This window comes from Triturus cristatus, chromosome 8 (genome assembly GCF_964204655.1).
Source record: "Triturus cristatus chromosome 8, aTriCri1.1, whole genome shotgun sequence".
Taxonomy (NCBI): Eukaryota; Metazoa; Chordata; class Amphibia; order Caudata; family Salamandridae; genus Triturus; species Triturus cristatus.
The window spans coordinates 1461147519-1461165431 of NC_140591.1; the positions used below are offsets into that span (position 1 = coordinate 1461147519).

The 17913-nt window shown below is 45.4% G+C and overlaps 1 protein-coding gene across 7 annotated transcripts in view; it reads right to left on the reverse strand.

Moving 5' to 3' along the window:
- Nucleotides 1-17913, reverse strand: part of EMSY (EMSY transcriptional repressor, BRCA2 interacting) — a 402733-nt gene that overhangs the window by 296965 nt on the left and 87855 nt on the right. For all 7 annotated transcript variants that reach the window (XM_085623273.1, XM_085623278.1, XM_085623276.1 and 4 more), the window contains exon 7: nt 10941-11200. In XM_085623273.1, coding sequence (XP_085479399.1) covers nt 10941-11200 — 260 coding nt within the window. The remainder of the gene's footprint in view (nt 1-10940; nt 11201-17913) is intronic.

Genomic DNA, 17913 nt, shown 5'->3' on the forward strand with positions numbered 1-17913 from the left:
AAAATGATAAAATATCACATGAAGAAGAACTAGGTTTGGTAAATAGCACGAAGATCCCGATTACAAGCCCCAAAACATCAAAGCAACAGCAAAATATGACAAGCTGCCCACTAAAATCCAGCAACATGCAAGCGGATAAGAGTCTACAGACTGGGCCTCCACCTGAAACGATACTGCCTCCAACTGCCTCTGTTAAGGAGAAGCAACAAACGAGTACACACATAGGGCAAGAGGCGTCAACAGCCTCACCTGGTAGAAAGGTGCAATTCAAAGGAACACATCAAACAATAATATCACTTGGCCGAGTCCCTTGGGTGGATCAAATTAGGCCCCAACTAACTCTGTGCCACAGCCACGACAATGACATCATAGCGCACGCCACAGATAACGTTTTATCCAATCACACAGAATACTTGAATTGCAGCCACATTTCTGGAGCTCTCAAAGCAAACCTCTCTGATCATGGGCTCCTCCAAGATAGCATAAATAATAATACATGGCGGCCTCTTCAAAATTTAGAAACTTCTGCTCACAGAGTGACTTTCAATAACAACCCAGAGATACAAGATCAGCACACAGTAATGACCGAAGGGTCAAGTATCATAGTATTCCATCCACAATACAAATCTAGAGGTCGTATGGACACACTGAACAGAGGGAATATTCTACGGCTTTTACACTCCATTACACCCCTAGCAAACATGGAATCCCTTGACCTACTGTCAGTGGAATTTCTACCATCTAACAATACAGAAGTAACTAGAACAACCTGGCGAACTGCAGAGGTCGCAGGGAGAATTCTACGGGAAAGGGCAAGCTTTATAAATTGGAGGATAGGCTTGGAAACTATCCCCAAACCCTTATACTCAGCTCCTTTCCTTAAAGTAGAAGTAAACAACCCAAGTCGGACGACTTATTCAGTTTTGAAAGGAGCAAGAAGCAGCGCACCAGGCACTACAATCGAAGCTAATTTTGAAATTGCACTGCAATCGTCTCAAGGTCCTTCAGTCTTGCAGTCCACTTCAACATCCAACAACTGGACTGACACATATCGCCAAATTGCACCAGCACGCCCACTATGACAGGCAACTGACTCAGTACAGCCTACACAGATAGAACGCGATGGAATTGCCATATGCGTCTGGAAAGTAAATGGCCTAGCCTCAAAAATGCATGATCAAGAGTTCGCAAATTATCTGACTACTTTTGACATTATCTTGCTTGGGAAGATAAGCCTCTAGACCTGCAAGGATATACCACCTACTCATTGCCGGCAGCAAAGATGTCAGCCTTTGGTCGACGCTCGGGGGGCCTTCAGCTTTCAGCCTCAATAACTAAAATTGGTGAGCTCCTCCCTGTTACCATACATTTAACCCCGCCTAGCAGCATTCAAGGAATAAAGGTAATTCATGGCAAAATCACCTTGAACAGGAAATAATAATAATAAACGTTTATGTTCACCCGGAACAAAAATCAAAGGCAGCAAAAGAGCTGTTACTCGAGCTACAGAGAGTAATGGAAGAAGAATCAACGGACCTCATAGTCCTGGCTGGCGACTTCAATATGCACCTCTTAGGGACTACCAAGGAAGAAGACTCAACTCAGGACCTCTCGAGAGCTTTGGGAATACCAACACAATGCCAAATACAGCCCACTAAGCCACCAAGTGTAGCATCAAACTTACTTAGGGGCCTAGAACACCTAAATATGAGAGCCCTGAATGGACGCTTTAAAGACGATATTACACCAGCAGCTACATACCACTCTACTGTTACATCATCACATCTAGACTTCACCTTTAAATAAAATAGTCACCTTTAAGATCGATAACAGTAACTTTAGCGATCAGCTTCCACAAGAGTTGAATCTTCTAGCAATAGCTTGCCAAAGCCTAGAAACCAGTAATACCATCTTGACGGAGGAAACGACCAACCTAAGAAGAATAAGATGCAACTCTAATAAAACAGACAAAATAGCAGCAGACGCCCAAGCCCTCTATAATCAAGGTCAAGCCAACTCAATTCATCCAATTGAAAGCTGGGAATCATTTACCAAACCTATAGGAGAAAAATATTCACAACGCACCGGACAGAAACAAGGGAAAGTGATAGCTGCCTCAATTGAAGTATATAATAGTCCTGTCTCTAAAAAATTAAAACAAACTATAAATCAAACTTTTAAGCGTTTGCGTAAAACCCCAAACAATCGGACACAGCAAGGCACACTGGGAGTTAAGGGCAACTCTAAAAAGAAGGAGATGTGCGAACAAGAGAGCAAAAGATAATGATCTCTGGGCAAAACTTATGTTTGACGCGAATCATAAAAACAGTGCTAAATTCTGGAAAACGGTCAACAAATTGCAGCACCCCAATCATCAAGGTATTAGTTCCAATATCACCGAAGCTACCTGGGTAGACTACTTAACTAAACATTTCAACGACCAAGAACCTGAAACAACAGTCCCGCTGGGTATTCTGAGTCACGCCGTTACAAAAAAAAAAAGAACACTCGGGAGGGCAGAAGCCAAAAGCACCAATGTGACGTGGGCACTGGACCGCCGATCCTGTCTCAGCAAGAGGTAGCTCCTCTGCCAAGCCACGACTGCGAAAACTGTCTAGAAGACCTGCAAAAAGAATCCTTGGTCAAAGATATATGCAAACAAATTTCCAGAGGCAGACTGGCAGGAGCACAGGGCCCGAATGGTATACCACCGATGCTATATAAGCAGGACCCAGACTTCTGGTGCAACGCACTAGTCCCAGTAATAGGACACGCCCTAAGAACAACAGAAATTCCAGAGTCATGGCAAGGCTCTAATATTAGTCCTATATTCAAGCAAGGAACGAGATGCGACCCAAATAACTACCGCCTGATAGCCCTGATTGACACGGAGGCTAAATATTATGCAGGTATAGTCCTTAAAGATCTGGTCGCCTGGTCTACATGAAACAACATTATACCAATGACCCAAACGGGTTTTCATCAAGGGCAAGGAACTACAACAAATATCATGGCCTTAACCATGCTCATGGATGCAGCGAAGCAAGGTAAATATCCCTTATACCTTTGCTTCATCGACTACTCCGCGGCCTTCGATCACGTAGACCGTTCCAAACTTTGGTCAAAGCTGAAAGAATGGGGGATTCCACTAACCCTTTTAGACCAACTCGTACAGCTGCACACCGACACATGGGTCAGAGTTAAATTAGGCGCTGGAAGGCACCTCTCAAGAAACATCACTACAAGGAAGGGCTTAAAGCAAGGATGCGTTTTGGCCCCTTTGCTCTTCAGCCTCTTCCTGGCGGACCTGCCAGCAGAACTGGATGCTTTCTCCTCACACTCCTCGAAGCTAGGATCATCGGCATTGACAAATCTACTTTACGCTGATGACCTAGTGCTGATCAGCAGAACTCCGATAGGACTTCAGCACCTGTTAGATGTCACCCACAATTTTTCACATCGGAACGTATTAAAAATACATTTTAAAAAATCAAAAGTTATGAGCGTATACCACCGCAAGAAGTCAAATTTTAGTTGGTATATGGAAGGCAAACGCCTGGATCAAGTAACTACCTACAAATACCTGGGCGTACTCCTAGATAAAAACAACTCCTTCAAACCACAACTTGAATCTTTACGAAGGAAGGGAGTTATGACATGTTTGGCATTAAAGCCCCTGAAGAAATTGTTGCCGGATTTAACACTTGACCCCCTCTTAAAGGTTCTACGAGCAAAATTACAACCAGTAATCACCTACGGGAGCGAATCTATGAAAGGAAGAGATGCCGCTACCCTCGACTGCATAATTGCAACCTCTTACCAGGCGATATTTCAGCTCCCCAAATATGTTTCACCAGCCCAAATAAGGCTGGAATTTGGAATCCAGAGACAAGAAACAGAAAGGCAGGGAGCTTTCTTAAAGAGTTGACACAAAATCAGAGCTGGTGAAAGAGGGTCCTTGAACAACCAACTTTGGCTACAGTTGTCCCGCACTGGAAAACAATCACTTAATGTCTACCTACAGAACTCTCTGCAGGCCCTTGGCCTGGCAGATGCCTGGAGCACCCCAATGGGCCATTTGGCTTTTAAAAAAAATAGTAACAAAATCGACAAGGCTCATATCGGCGCTAGAGGACAAGGAATCGGTATTCAAAAGAGCTCACGGCTGGGCCGTGCTTAACAACTATGATGCTCTAAAACCCCAGCCTTACCTTAAGGTCGGAATCAAGCTTGAGACCAAAGAAAAATTTCTAAAGTTGCGGCTGGGAGTCGGACCGATCAATCCGTTCCTGCCACCATGGGAAAGAAGAGGGCCCGATCACTTGTGCCGCCTGTGTGCGAATGATACTGAGACTTTGATCCATATTATATGCACATGTAAGAAGTTAGGCGACATACGGAAAAGTTTGTTGAAACCACTATTCAAGCTGCATGGAGTAAGGACCTGCAGACAGGCAGTGATGATGTGTTTTAATCCCTCCTTAGTACAGCTAAACTGTCGCCTTACAAAATATTTTGATCTGACAGCGCAGAGACTGAAAAAGCTTGTGCTGCCAACAGTAGAGACTTACTAACGATTACAGTAGACTCTGAACTGGTTCACTCCACAGGTTTAAAAAATCATGCAGTTTACACAATGTTTTTAAATGGGCCGGCAATAATGTATCAGCAGTGTTTCTATATTCTGAACCGTTTTATGTTTTTTAATTTCAACATAAAGGTTCCTTTTAATTTTGTACTCCCTTTTAATAGTTTTATCTAATGTAACCTTTTTTTGATATCAACATACAATGTACTGAATGCAACGGTTTTTATTAATCATGCATAATAATAAAAAATTACTCTTAAATTACTCTGTGCATAGTCCAGCTCAAACCGGTTCAGGGGCTTCCAGCCCCTGCTCTGGCGCGAAACTGGACAAAGGAAATGGGTGTAGCCACTCCTCTTTCCAAACCCTCCCATAGGTGGGTCCCCAGAGCTAGTCCAACCCCTTCCTTAGGTATAAGTAACCAGAACTTTAGATTACCCTTGACGAAACTCTGAAACCGAATCCTGGACTTTCGACGCTCTGCTAAAGACCAGAGGACTGAAGAAATTTCCCTTGGGGTCAAAGAGTGAGTCCCCTGCTTGGCAGGCACCAACGAAGCAATTTGCCGGTCTGCATTTCCGAAGCTCCCACCGGACTCCGAAGTATTTGCAGCCCAGGAAGAGGATTTTCAGACATCTCACAGGCCGACCCGAGTCCCCAGCAAAGCTGAGACACCCAGCCCTCGTGAGTAGCGTGGAACTGGTACTCCTAGTCACCGTGCACTTTTGCAAGTGCATTGACTTCGACGTCTCCTGAAGTCGTGCTTGGGCTGATTTGTAGCCCCCACCTCGAGCACTGAATCCACTGAAGATTGTCGGCCTGGTCACTCCAAGTGACCCGTGAGCCGCCATTTTGTGTTTCGTCTCGAGGTTCCTTCGCGATCCCTGGTCCGTTGACTGGTGGGTCTCTGAGGGGGTAACTTTGAATTTCCTTGGGCTTCCCTGGTTGCTCCAGACGTGCCCAGAATCCCTACCAAGTGGTGACTCCCTCAGACCTTGCTGGTCTGCACCGAAGCATCTTTCTCGTTTCTGCGTGGGTTGCTATTGCCAAGGCTTGTTGTGTCCAATCCGGGCATCAACGCTGCAGCACTCTACATCCTTCGTGGGACAGCTCGAATCCAGCTCCTGGTCGTCCTCGACGCCTCCTAGTCCTCGTAGCTGAAGAGTCAAGCTTCACCTCTTTCATCTGAAATCACCCGACATCGGTGGGCATCTGCCTATCGCCTTCCTGGTCACTGGCTAGTGACCCAGACTCTGTCCCCTCTGCTTTCAGGTTCTTGTCATCTTCGATCCAGGCTTGGATCTCTTTGGACACTTCGCATCTTCACGGCAGCAGCACTTCTTCGCCAGCTCCCATTGAAATCGATGACGCGATCCGACACCAAAAGACACCTATGCACCCGGCTTCCCTGGGTGAGGTAATATGAGTACTCGGGTACTCCCGTGGGTGTTAGTCCTAGAACTTCCTACGTCCAAAAGGGTTTGGTCCTGACTCCATTCTAAGTGTCCCTAATCTTTAAAAATCTAACCGCGACTTTCCCCATAGAAGCTAATGGGAGCTTGCGGCTGTGTTCACACACTGCACACGGCCCCCGTGGGTACCCTGCGTCACTACCTTGGGTGGTTCCTTGGGGTCCCAGTGATTCTACAGGCTCTAGGCCTTGTGTCTAGTTAAGACGTGGTTCTTATACCACGATTTTTGTATATGGTTTGGCTCGCCCCTAGGGCCTGACGTGTATTTGTGCTATTTTACTGTGATTATTGCAGTGTAACTTATGTGTTTTGACCTCTAGTCTCATAAAGAGACTAGGAGGGTGCGTTTAGAAATAAATACATATATTTATTATATATACCTGGTGTGGATATCTTTCATTTAGGAACTCAAGCGATTATAGACTGGTAAAACAAGCTGCTTTACATTCCTTCAAGACTTAGCCTGAAGGCTGCTCTCCATAGCTACCACTAGGATAGCTTTCAATAAAGGTTGTCTTTAACCTATAACCAATAAGGGGTTGTTTGGACTGGTACAGGGTGCCCACTATAACTAGTGGACAGCATATACCAGGCCAACTTCTCACAGTGAGTGACTGATTTTCTTGCTTGGGAACCATTTGAAGATGTTCCTCAGCAACTTCAGGTGGTGGAAACAGGATGCAGTGACGGTATTGACTTGTGCAGTCAAACCCAGTTTGCTTTCAAAAGATGTTTCCAAGGTTCTAGGCCTGGGTGCAAGTCAGAGTTCGGCTTGTCACCAGTTAGAGGCCCATGGTGAGGTGTTCTTGCCAAAGACTTCTGTCTTGACTGTGTTGAGCTTGAGACAGCTGGTTTTCATCCAGTTAGTGACTTCAGTCATGTAGGTGGTGAACTTGTTTCTTGTGTTGAGAGACTTGTCCAAGAGGGAGAGTATGAGCTGCATGTCATTAGCATAGGAAAAAATGGTGATGAATCGTGAATGGATTACGTTGGCCACACGGTAGAGGAATCAGGTCTGCATTGAAGAGGGTGGGACTGAGCAATGAACCTTGAGGCACTCCGCAGAGGAGTTTGCGGGCTTCCAAGGAGTAAGGTGCCAGGTTGATGGCTTGTATTCTATCCAGCGGAGAGAGGGTCCTTGGATGCTAATCTCATGCAGGCGCCCAATGAGGATGGGATGTGAGACCGTGTCAAATGCTGCAGCGAGGTTCTGGAGAATGACAGCTACGGTGTTTCCTCTGACAAGATCTAACGGATATAGTATGTGTAGGCAAGGAGTACGATTTATGTATTGTGGTTGGGCCTGAATCCAGACCGCGTGGTGTTGAGGAGGTACTGGTTGCCGAGGTAGTCGGTGAGGCATTGGTTGATTAATTTCTCTAAGATCTTTGACGTGTATGGTAGAAGGGAGGTAGGTTTGTAGTTGACAGCGTGGCTGGGTCAGAGGGTGGTTTCTTGAGCAGGGGCGTGACGGTGGCATGTTAACAGGTGTCCCGGAATGTGGCCGAGTTGATGGGGGTGTTGAGGACTGGTGCTAGTGTTTCGCCTACCGAATGGAGCCCTCTGAAGTGTGGGGGGGGGGGGGGAGGGTCGACTGTGGTGACTGCAGGCAACAAGGTCAGGGTTAATTCTTTAGCAATGATGGAAAGTTGAGTTGCGACGGTGACAGGGTCAAGTTGAGGATCGAAGCTGCCATATACGGAGGTGATTTTGTTACAGAAGGATTCCAAGAGCTTATTGCAAAGGTCCTGCAAGGTGGCAATGTTGCTGGAGGTGGTAGGAGGTTGCGGTGAAATGTATGATGATAGTGAAGATTTCCTTGATTCTGTTAGTGCCGGCACTGAAGCAATCTGGAAAAGCTGTGCACTTGGTGTTCCATATCTGCTGGTGGTAGTGTCTTAGGCGGAGGAGGGGAGCAGCATGAAAGGGTGAGCGCTGGAAAACATGCAATCTCTTGGAGTGCTTAACCAAAAAGAAAAAGTATTTCCCTAAAAGTGAGTAGTGGAAAGCTACAAGTCAGCCAATCAAAAGGACTGTAAAGAGGGCATGCTTCAGCGGAGGGACAAACATAAGTTGAGACTGATAATAAAGCCGAACCAATGGTAAGCAGTGCACCAGTGGTGAGCCCACTTTATGTTGACAATACATATTTTTCTGGTATGGAAGACCTAAAAATGTGTGTGAGGTAGGCAGAGATGTGAGGGAGGAAGCAGAATACACGGAAGAGAGCACAAAAAAAACAAAACACATGCACCACCATAAAGTGCTGGAAGAAAATGAAACAAACAATAGCAAAAGGTTGCCCGACTGGCCTACTGACTATGCAAATGCCTTTTAGTGATGCTGTACACCATTGGAGAAAAAAAAAACATTTTTGTAAATACTGTGCAATATTGGTCAAAAGAAAGAAAAAGGCAAAACAATGCAGCTGCATCGTTTCATAGGTGCATGCATATAGGATGACGAATGCACAAGCATGCATAACCACTCAAGCGTGCCTACAAAAGGACACAGCGAATTAAACTGAGTAGAACAAAACGTTTTTTATGTAAGTTGGAAGAGCGGGCAACAATTGTCTGCTACACCCCCCTCCCCCAGAAAAAAAAAGCACAAGGAACAGCCTGGGTACAAAAAAGCAGGTTGTGAGGGGAAACAATAGGAAGTTGGAGGGTGGGCAAATAAAAGAAATACTTAAAAAAAAAATCTGAATAAGGGTGGATGGAAAAAGCAATATAGTGAGAGGGGGAAATGCGCAAGAGAGGCAGAGCAGCACATATTGAGAGAGCAGCACGGAGCATCAGGCGTGGGTATTTGATAGGGGGGGGAGAAACACATGAGGGAGAGAACTGGAAAACACATGCATTTTTAGGGAGAGCTTAACGCAAAAGTAAGAAAAAAGCCCTAAAAGTGAGCAGTGGTAGAATACAAGTCAGCCATTCACTAGGATGTCAAATAGGCTATGCAAACCACCATCAAAGAGTCCAATGAATCACCCACTCAAGCCATCGCAGGTAACTTAACTCACTTCTATAATTCCATGAGCGGCAGTCACTTTTGGGGTAATAGAGAGCCAAGGGAACCCTTCCAAAAATCACTGACTTCACAACACTGCTGCTCTTTCTCACAAAACAAGCAAGTGCAGCAGCTGCCAGGGGTAGAATGTCCACACTTTAAACCCATTGCAGGAGTTACAGGGAAGATTTTGCCCAAGACAGCCACCGGTGTGCAGGAACAGCCTAGCCCCTATTTACCAGGAGGTTTTTGCAACTTCCCTGCATCTTGGCACAGTGGCCCCTACTTCGAAAATGGCTAACGCCATTCCATTTTTAAAGAAAAACCCAAGGTGGACCCAAAAATACTTTCTAACTTCAGACCTATCTGCCCGGGGTCTCAAAGATTAGCGAAAAAATTGTTTACACCCACCTAGTTTACGTCTTTTCTGGAAACCTTTAAACTCCTCCATCCATCTCAGTCAGGCTTTAGGGCCCTACACATAGTACGGAGACAGGACTTATGGAGATTATGGACTCTATTAAGTTCGCACTGGAGACTGATCAAATTGTTGCACTAATCTTCCTAGACCTCTTGGCGGCATTTGACATGATCTTGCATGAGATCCAGCTACACTGTCTTGCACACATTGGGTTGGAGGGGAAGGTGTTGGCTTGGTTATGTTCCTTCTTAGAACATTGGGAACAAGCTTTCTGGCTTAAGTCATTGTTCTCTGAAGCTAAATTCATTAGGTACGGAGTGCCTCGTGGCTCAGCCCTGAGCCCCACACTTTTTAACATATATTTGACCCCACTAGTGTATCTCATTGAATCTTTTGACATCCAGGTGGTCTCCTACGCAGACGATACCAACCGGCTAGCGACCTAAAAAAATAATGAGCCAGAGGCCAAAAATAAATTTGCAGCCTATAGAACAGCAGTTATGGGACGGCTCAAACTAATTTCTTACTATGCAATCCAGGAAAAACTAAGATACTGCTATTCAAAGTCGACCTTCTGCCCGGATGGTTAGGAGCCTAGCCAGCCAGAAGTACTCTTTCTCTATTCCCTACTGAGCTGGCCAGGAACTTAAGGGTTTTTATTTACACTCGCCTATCGCTCTAATCCCAGATCGCAGCCGTGGTTAAATCCGCATGCTGGATTTTAAGGATGCTGATGAAGTTTATCAAATTCCTGCCAAGGGAGGCGCAGAAAATGGTGGCACAGGCACTAATCCCCTCAAGACTGGACTATGCCAATGCCCCATATATAGGACTTCCGTATTACCTATTCTATAGATTGCAAAAGATTCAGAACATGGCAGTCAGCCTTCTATTCCATTTTCCTATGTATACCTCAATCACTCTATACCACAACCAGCTACACCGGTTACCAGTAAAGAAAAGGATCATCTTTAAAGGCGGACTATATCACACTTTACTTTCTATAAAACTGGTCCCTCATACTTGCATAACAGGCTAACCTTGTATTGCCCTCGAAGATCCATAAGGCTATCAGTCAGCCCATCTTCTGTCCATCCCCTTCCCCAAAAGGAAGAAATGGGGTGGCTCTGCCTGCTCGGTTCTAGTAGCCAAAGACTAGAATTTCCTTTCTCTTCCCCTCAGATATATTCCAGAGAAAAAACGGTTTCTGAAATCATTGAAAACCCATCAGTTTAATCGCTAACCAATGCCTTTCCTTTTATTGGTCGTTCTTTGCTCAGCGTCGGGACACTCTAGTACTAGCTGTGAGCTTTACAAGACACCTCATTAATTCATAATGCTCAGACCTGAACCCAACTCCTGAATGTGTGTCTATATACAAAGGTAGGATAAACGAAAAGAAGCGCATAGCGTTAACACTCTTCTAGAATACAATTGCCATCCATACCTTCTGCGTGCTTGTGTTGGTAGTCTGGGTGGAGGGTTTGGTGAATGTGATCTTTACTGGAGACATGTGTGGTGGGAGAGAGTTGGCGATGCTCTGCATGATGTTACTCATTTTAGGGCTGCCGGTGACTGGCACTGCAATAGTCTTTGAGACAGGTGTGACTACTTTCGGAACTTCCTTGAGGACAACTGGAGAGGATTCATTCGAGTTGGTCCGCCGCCGTTTACGAGGTTTTTCATCCTCATCTGAACAGCTGACACCTACGAAACAAGCACATTGGTAGATCCTAAAGGATAATCTCAAGCACTACACATTTGTAAGAGAAGTCAAAATAAAAAACATTTGTAAATAAAATAGCTGTGACACTTTTACTTAAGTTACATTTTCTTATCATTTTAGGAACTAAATCTCACAAATTTGTATTAGTAATTCTATGTAGCATGCTAAATCAAAAAAAGAAAATACAATGGGACTTCTCCCAACTGTTTGTCATCTGTTTTTGTACTAGGCATTGGGCGTTTTTTTCTATTAGCCTTCATATTACCTAGGTCAAGTCCATGACTACCATTTAATGCTCTCAATATACCTGTTCTTTCGTTAGAGTTAGTGTTGAAGCTAAAGTGAGATGAAAAAGAAAAAACGTTAAACATTCAATTCTCCTGTGCAGGTATATTATCTGACTAGAGTTTCCATCCTGGGATTATGATTTATAATAGTTTCAGGATTCCTGTGAATTCAGTGTGTGTTGAAAGCTGGCTAGTTACACTGTATATCAGATTTTTGATATATCACATAAAGAGTCCAGGGGCTCCCTTATGAGTGGACAGGAGCTTGCTATGGCAATCCCAAAGTTCTCTGTTAGAGGGTAGTGTGGTCGAGCAGCCTTAGGCATAACGCAGAGGAGAGCAAAACATCTGAAAATACACACTGGTCAATAAAAACAGAGAGCCAGACCAATTTATAAAAATAGCAAGCATCTTTATATATGTTTAGCCATTAGAAGAAAATCGTTCCGGTATGTACGCCTTTAAATAGGAATATTTTTCAGTTAAAAAAGTCGACACATTGCAATTTCAGAGTCTGCAATGTTATCCTATGGGAGGAAAATCGTATGCTATTTATCTATTCTTGTCAGCAACTTATGGGAACTATCTCGAGGCGTTAAGGTGAGTGGTAGGCAAGGTTCAAGGTAGCACCAGCTGAACTCCACAAGTGGCACTAGGGTGACCGGGTGCAGAGGTGCCAAACAGCATCAGGTTTCCAATGTTATCCAATGGAGAGCAGTCTCGGCAGAAAGAGGCTGCAGGAGAGGACTGTGTGACCAGTCCAGCGAGGCTTATTGTACTCGAGCAGATTTCAGAAGTGAAGTGTAGGCTCCGCCCCCTCATTCCATAGGCTTGCATCAACATGCATGCTAAACGCTGGCTGTCCATTGTAAGTGAGGCTTTTTTGGCACTCCTTGTTACCACCCTGTCTCCTTTAGGCCCCGCCCACCTGGACTGGATCGTTTGCTTGCAGCGTTAGGCTGTCTTCTTTATTAGTCCGTAAGCACTATTTTGTTGTTTATTCGGCTTTGGCAATGGCGGCCAGCAGACGTGAAGCCGCATGCACAGACAGGCAGAAAACTGAGCACAAGAGCAGTAGCATCGCGTCAGTGTACAGATGTGGATTCAAACCAATACTAGTTTCAGTTTATAGTGAAGTGTCATTCCCCACATAGCTGGATCGCACATTCTGACACTAGCGTGGCGCTAGATCAGCCTTTGAAATTTGCCAGAGTGAGGACGGAAGTGTGCGAGAGCTCCCCTTACTGTTTCGGCTGCTAGAAACCAACGATCCTCAACTCAAACCAGCACGCCCACTTCCACCACGGCCCTTCGTGGTCATGGTGCGCTGCAGAACGAGGTAGGCTTTCATTGCCTGGCTTTGCTTGTTTATTTTTAGTATTCAACTTGCACTGAGAGACTGCATACCTCTGCAGTTCCTCATATTTCCATCCAGCCCCTCCTGCTCTCCTTTGGACCACCCATCCTCGCGCGCTCTGTCAGCGACTTGTTATATATACCACAACGAAAAGATAAGAAGCATAACGGCAACCACCTAAACTACCCGCCCTGTCTTGTCCCGTATCAGAGTCGGATCTACATCCTGTGACTATGGGCAAATCACTTGAGGTAAAAAGAAAAAAAAAATGAGTAACGTGACTGGTGTTCATGTAAAGCGCTCCGAACACCTTCAGGTCGATTTCATGCTATATACAACTGCAAAAAAAAAAAATATTGGACATCTGTAAAATATGTAATCCACTTCTTCACAAAAACTCCAGTATAAGGCAGTAGACCGCCCTATCTAATTGTTTGATATTTTTTAGAGACATTGCATGCGAAGAAATCATTAGCCTCGCACCTAAATGCGTCACATGGCAGAGTACCTTAATATTTTCAAAAAATATTTTTATGTCCGAGCAGCAGGAGCAAGGATGGGCTTCTGCAGTAACTATCACAATGTGATCTATATGAACTCTAGTGGTGTGAAGTAGTTTCAACAAATAAATGCTCTCCCTGCTCTGCACAGATTACCTGCTTTCATCTCCGAGGAATACAACAGAAAAACACCGTCTGCGCAGAGGAGCGGGTCTGCGCCATTGCCTCACAAGTAACCGGTATTCCCGACTGCATGAAAGGGGCCTTTAATACCTCACAGAGGTACCGTCTTTCCGAGGTCACACACTCCTTAACCACCAAAGTCAGGCTCACCTTTCCCTCCTCCACACTTTCAGAGGACACATGTTTTTCTTAGCAAGGCACATCTAATCTGAAGGGGTCTACGTGTCCCCTCTTTATCACCCAGCATACCCAATGTCAGAAAACTACCTACCCCAGAAACAATGCCAGCTAAAATATTAATTTGGGGGCAGGACACACTCTCTCCTATCGCTTCTTTAAAAACTATTTGTAGGACGGGTGTTGAGCGCATTTGCGAGAGTTTACGCTATTGGCATTGTAAAAGACAATGCCTTTTATTCATCTGTTTTAAAACAACACATAAATAAAAGGCATTGTCATTTACAATGCCATTAGCTTAAACTCTCATAAATGCAAGACCTATTGCATTGCAAATGCTGGTCATTGGCTGTCTGCAGGATGCAGGGGACAGTTCCACTGTCCCTCAGGAAGTCTTGATTCGTGGGTGAAAGCTGGCAGGTCTCCCAGATTTTGGGAACTCAGCAGCTGCAGGACAAGTTGACTTTTGGTGCAATAGGCAAAGTCCACAGGCAGGCAGGGTCGGCGACAAGTCAGTTGCTGCATCTTCTGTTCTTGCTATGCGACTCTTCTCGTCCGTCTTATTCCTTCAGGTCGTCAGGATCTGCTCTTCTGGTGCCAGGGCTCCCCTAAATACTCAATTTAGGGGTGTTAGGGATGTGTAGGGTAGTAGCCAATAGGCTACTGACCCTGGGGGTCCCTATGCCCCCTATATGACCACTTCCAGTGGCAAGTGGGGATAGATAACCCATCCCAAAATTCCTAAGTATGCCATCAAAAAGATGTCTACTTCTGAAAAATCGTGTCCACCTCAGTTAAGCCCACCTTAGGGGTGGTACTAGGCTGGGGTTGGCACACCTACCGGATTAGCTAATTTTCCCACATGTCCAGGTGCCAAAGGGGGCTCTGGACAAGGGGCTCTGCTTCCTCTCCCGTGAGGGAAAGCCAGACTAACATTTCGAAGGTGGCTGCTCTTTTAAGTTTGCCAGCCCAGGGAGGCTAATCAATAGGTCATCCTGTGGGAGGGGGTGTTACACCCTCTTCCTGGACAGGCTTCTGTTCTAAGCATCCAGAGAGCAGAAGCTCACACCGTAGGAGGTCAGAACAGTGTCTTGAGTGGCTGGCTGGCAGAAACCAGTCAGGGAGCAAACCAGAGGCTGGTAGGTTTAATGGGGTCATCCCCAAGATGCCTTCTGGGTGCATGGATTGGCAAATTCATCACTGGATTCAGTGTGTGCTTACCAATATGAGACGTCTGATACCAAACATCTCTATTTTCATTGAAGCCATCACGTAGCTTGGGAACTCGTTTTCACCTGTGTCCAGAACATGTTTTAAAATGGCTTCCATGTCCACTTGCACTGGCAGTAATAGGACTGACCAGCACAGGGGCATATCTGCTCATGCAGCTATGCCCTCACGTGTAATATTCAGCACCCTGCATTTGTGCTGTCAGGCCTGCTGACAACAGACAAAATGATGCGACGGAACAGATCAAACAGATGTTTCTTTCATACCATGAAGGAAACCATAAATTACTCCTTCACAAAAAATTACTTATATGTTGAAATAAATCATCCATTAATTATACCATTGTTCGGACACAGTTTCGCTTGATAAATCTCTTTTTATCCACATATCAAGACGATTTTAAATATTCATCTCGTACAAAATTGAATAAGCAACAGTCCATTATTCAAAAGAACAAAAAACATACAACACAAAGGACATTTAGTCACTTCCTTATTACCCTACAACAAATATATATATAATGGATGCAACCATTATTATCATAGGCATTCCATATCATTAAAGTCGCCCCATGGGACAGTACTAGGGAGAGGGAAACGGTATTTGCCCGCAATCTAATTTATTGGTACTGTCTCTCTCTTAGTTTGAAAAAAGAGGTTTTAAATTCTTCCGGGGCTCTTAATGTAAAACAATAGTCGACGCGTTTCAGCCCAACTCGCTTGGGGGCCTCATCAGGACTAGGGTCTATAAGGATATATCTCCTGGCACAATATCAGAATCCGTTCCAAATATACATTGAGGAGCAGCCAGTAAACTACGGCGTGAACACAGATCAATTATACACGCAGCCACAGTCAGTACACTGTGTGCGGGGCCAATGTCTCCTTTCGTCGTTTAAAAGTCTATTACTGTCTTGCATCCTATGTGGAAACTCGTAGTCCCTGGAGCAGGCGTGCTAACTCTCTCTCGAATGAATCTTTCCGTACGGCCTGCTGTAGGGGTGCCTTACAAATTTTACATGCAGGGTTAGGTGACATGGCACACAGGGACGTGTGGCAGGTCACGTTTTCACTTTTTTCTACACCAGGACACGCAGCCTGCAAGGGCAGCCATGCATGTGCTTGGTTAGGGGTCCATTAGGGTGGCACAATAAGTGCTACTGCCCTCAGGGACCCTCTGTAGTACCTCAGGCCCTAGACACCATTTTCTAGAGCCTTACAGAGAGTGCTAAAGGTTTTGTCAATTGGGGAAACAATAGTATAGTTTTGGGAAAGAGCTCTGACACTTGGGAACTGGTTAGCAGGAACCCAGTGCACTTTCAGTTGAAATCACATGAGTTGCCAGGCAAAATGTGGGGGTGACCATGTCAGAAAGGACTACTTTCCTACACGGTGTGATATTGGTAATTCACGGAAAAAACTGAGATATGTTTCTGGCTCAAATGTGCAAATTCATTGAAAAGTAACAGTAAGCAACTTACACAGAGCCTGGTGTCCGGCTGGAGGAGCGGAATCCAAACGTTTGTGCGGTTTCTTGCTAGATATCGGACTCCTGCAGGAGTGCTGCTCTGCCTCCATTTAAAGATGTTTTGGGGCTCGAGAAGGACCTTGGGGCGCCAACAAGGTGAGTGGCATTGACTGGGTTTTCATTCCTTATGCTACCACCTGATGTACCTCTAGCTCAAGGAACTCTACCTCCTCCATGTCAGAGCCCTTTGAGAAGCTGTCCTTCAGACTTCCTTCTCCTTGAACCACACAAATGTCCGAGGGCTTCTTCCTCAATGCCTGGCTTGGTTTTCGGTGCAAATATGTAGGGTGTCTCCGACAAGGCTTGCCTTTGCATTAGGTTACAGGCCCTTTTACTTTTCCGCCATGCACCTTATTCTGTTTTTGCAGAGGAAGGAAGGAAGTCAAGACAGGCTTCGCAAAAAGTCACCACATGTTCTGAGCAGAGGTAGAGATTGCAGACTTCGCGCTACACTTAGGGAAGAAGTGGAAGGGACCATGTTCCAAAACACTGCCCTAGATGCATGCTTGAAGAACCTTTAAGGAATCAAGAATATATGGCAGCTTGTGATCGCAATGCCTTGAAGTGCCCCGACCGTTGACCGCCTGATCTGAAGATCCAATGTCGTGAGCAGAGGCAGTTGTTGGCGCAGTGGTGCTGTTTTCATCGCAGGATTCACACAAAAACAAGAAAGAAAACCCTGAATGTCCATACTCAACTGCAGAAGAAAACAATTTGGAGGTGGAGCCCGTGTGCTGGTGTATTGTGGAACAAGAGGGGAGTCACAACAGATCTGGTGACTCAGACTTCTTCAAAACATAATATAAGTGGATTCTTTATCTAATTTATATACTGTACATAATGCTCTCCCTGTGCTACGGAGTCTGTATAAGGAAATGCCTCTTTTTGTATGGTCGCCCCCAGATTTTTCAACGGATACTGCTGCTTTTACAACTCTGAGAGTGTACTGAGCCGGCTAATCAGACAGTGCCAGTGCCCTGAACCTTAAGAGCATGTCGTATTGGCTATACCCAATTGGAAATGGCTAACTTACCTGCAAGTCCCTAATATATGGTCCCCTGGTCCCCAGGACATGTATGTTAGAGGGGTACCCCAGGGCTTGCAGTATAGGTTGTGCCACCCTGGAGGTCCCGCTTGTAAAAGGAGTCCTTCAGTTTGCCACTGCCGATGTGCAGAGCAGTCGTGCTCTGGTAGCTCAACTTTGCCATTGAAAGCAATGGCAAAGCCACTACTTCCCCTGTACATCTGTGTAGGCCACCTCTCTGGCAGGTCTGCAGAGTCTTAAGGAAAGGTGCAACATGACAGTAAACATGCAAAAACTGTTTTTACTGTTGCGAGACTTGCCGCGCCACCCCCCTACCTTCCCCACACTGACAACTCTGCTGTGCCAACTCCTGAACGGTGTGACCACAGTGGGCACTCGAAGGTATCAA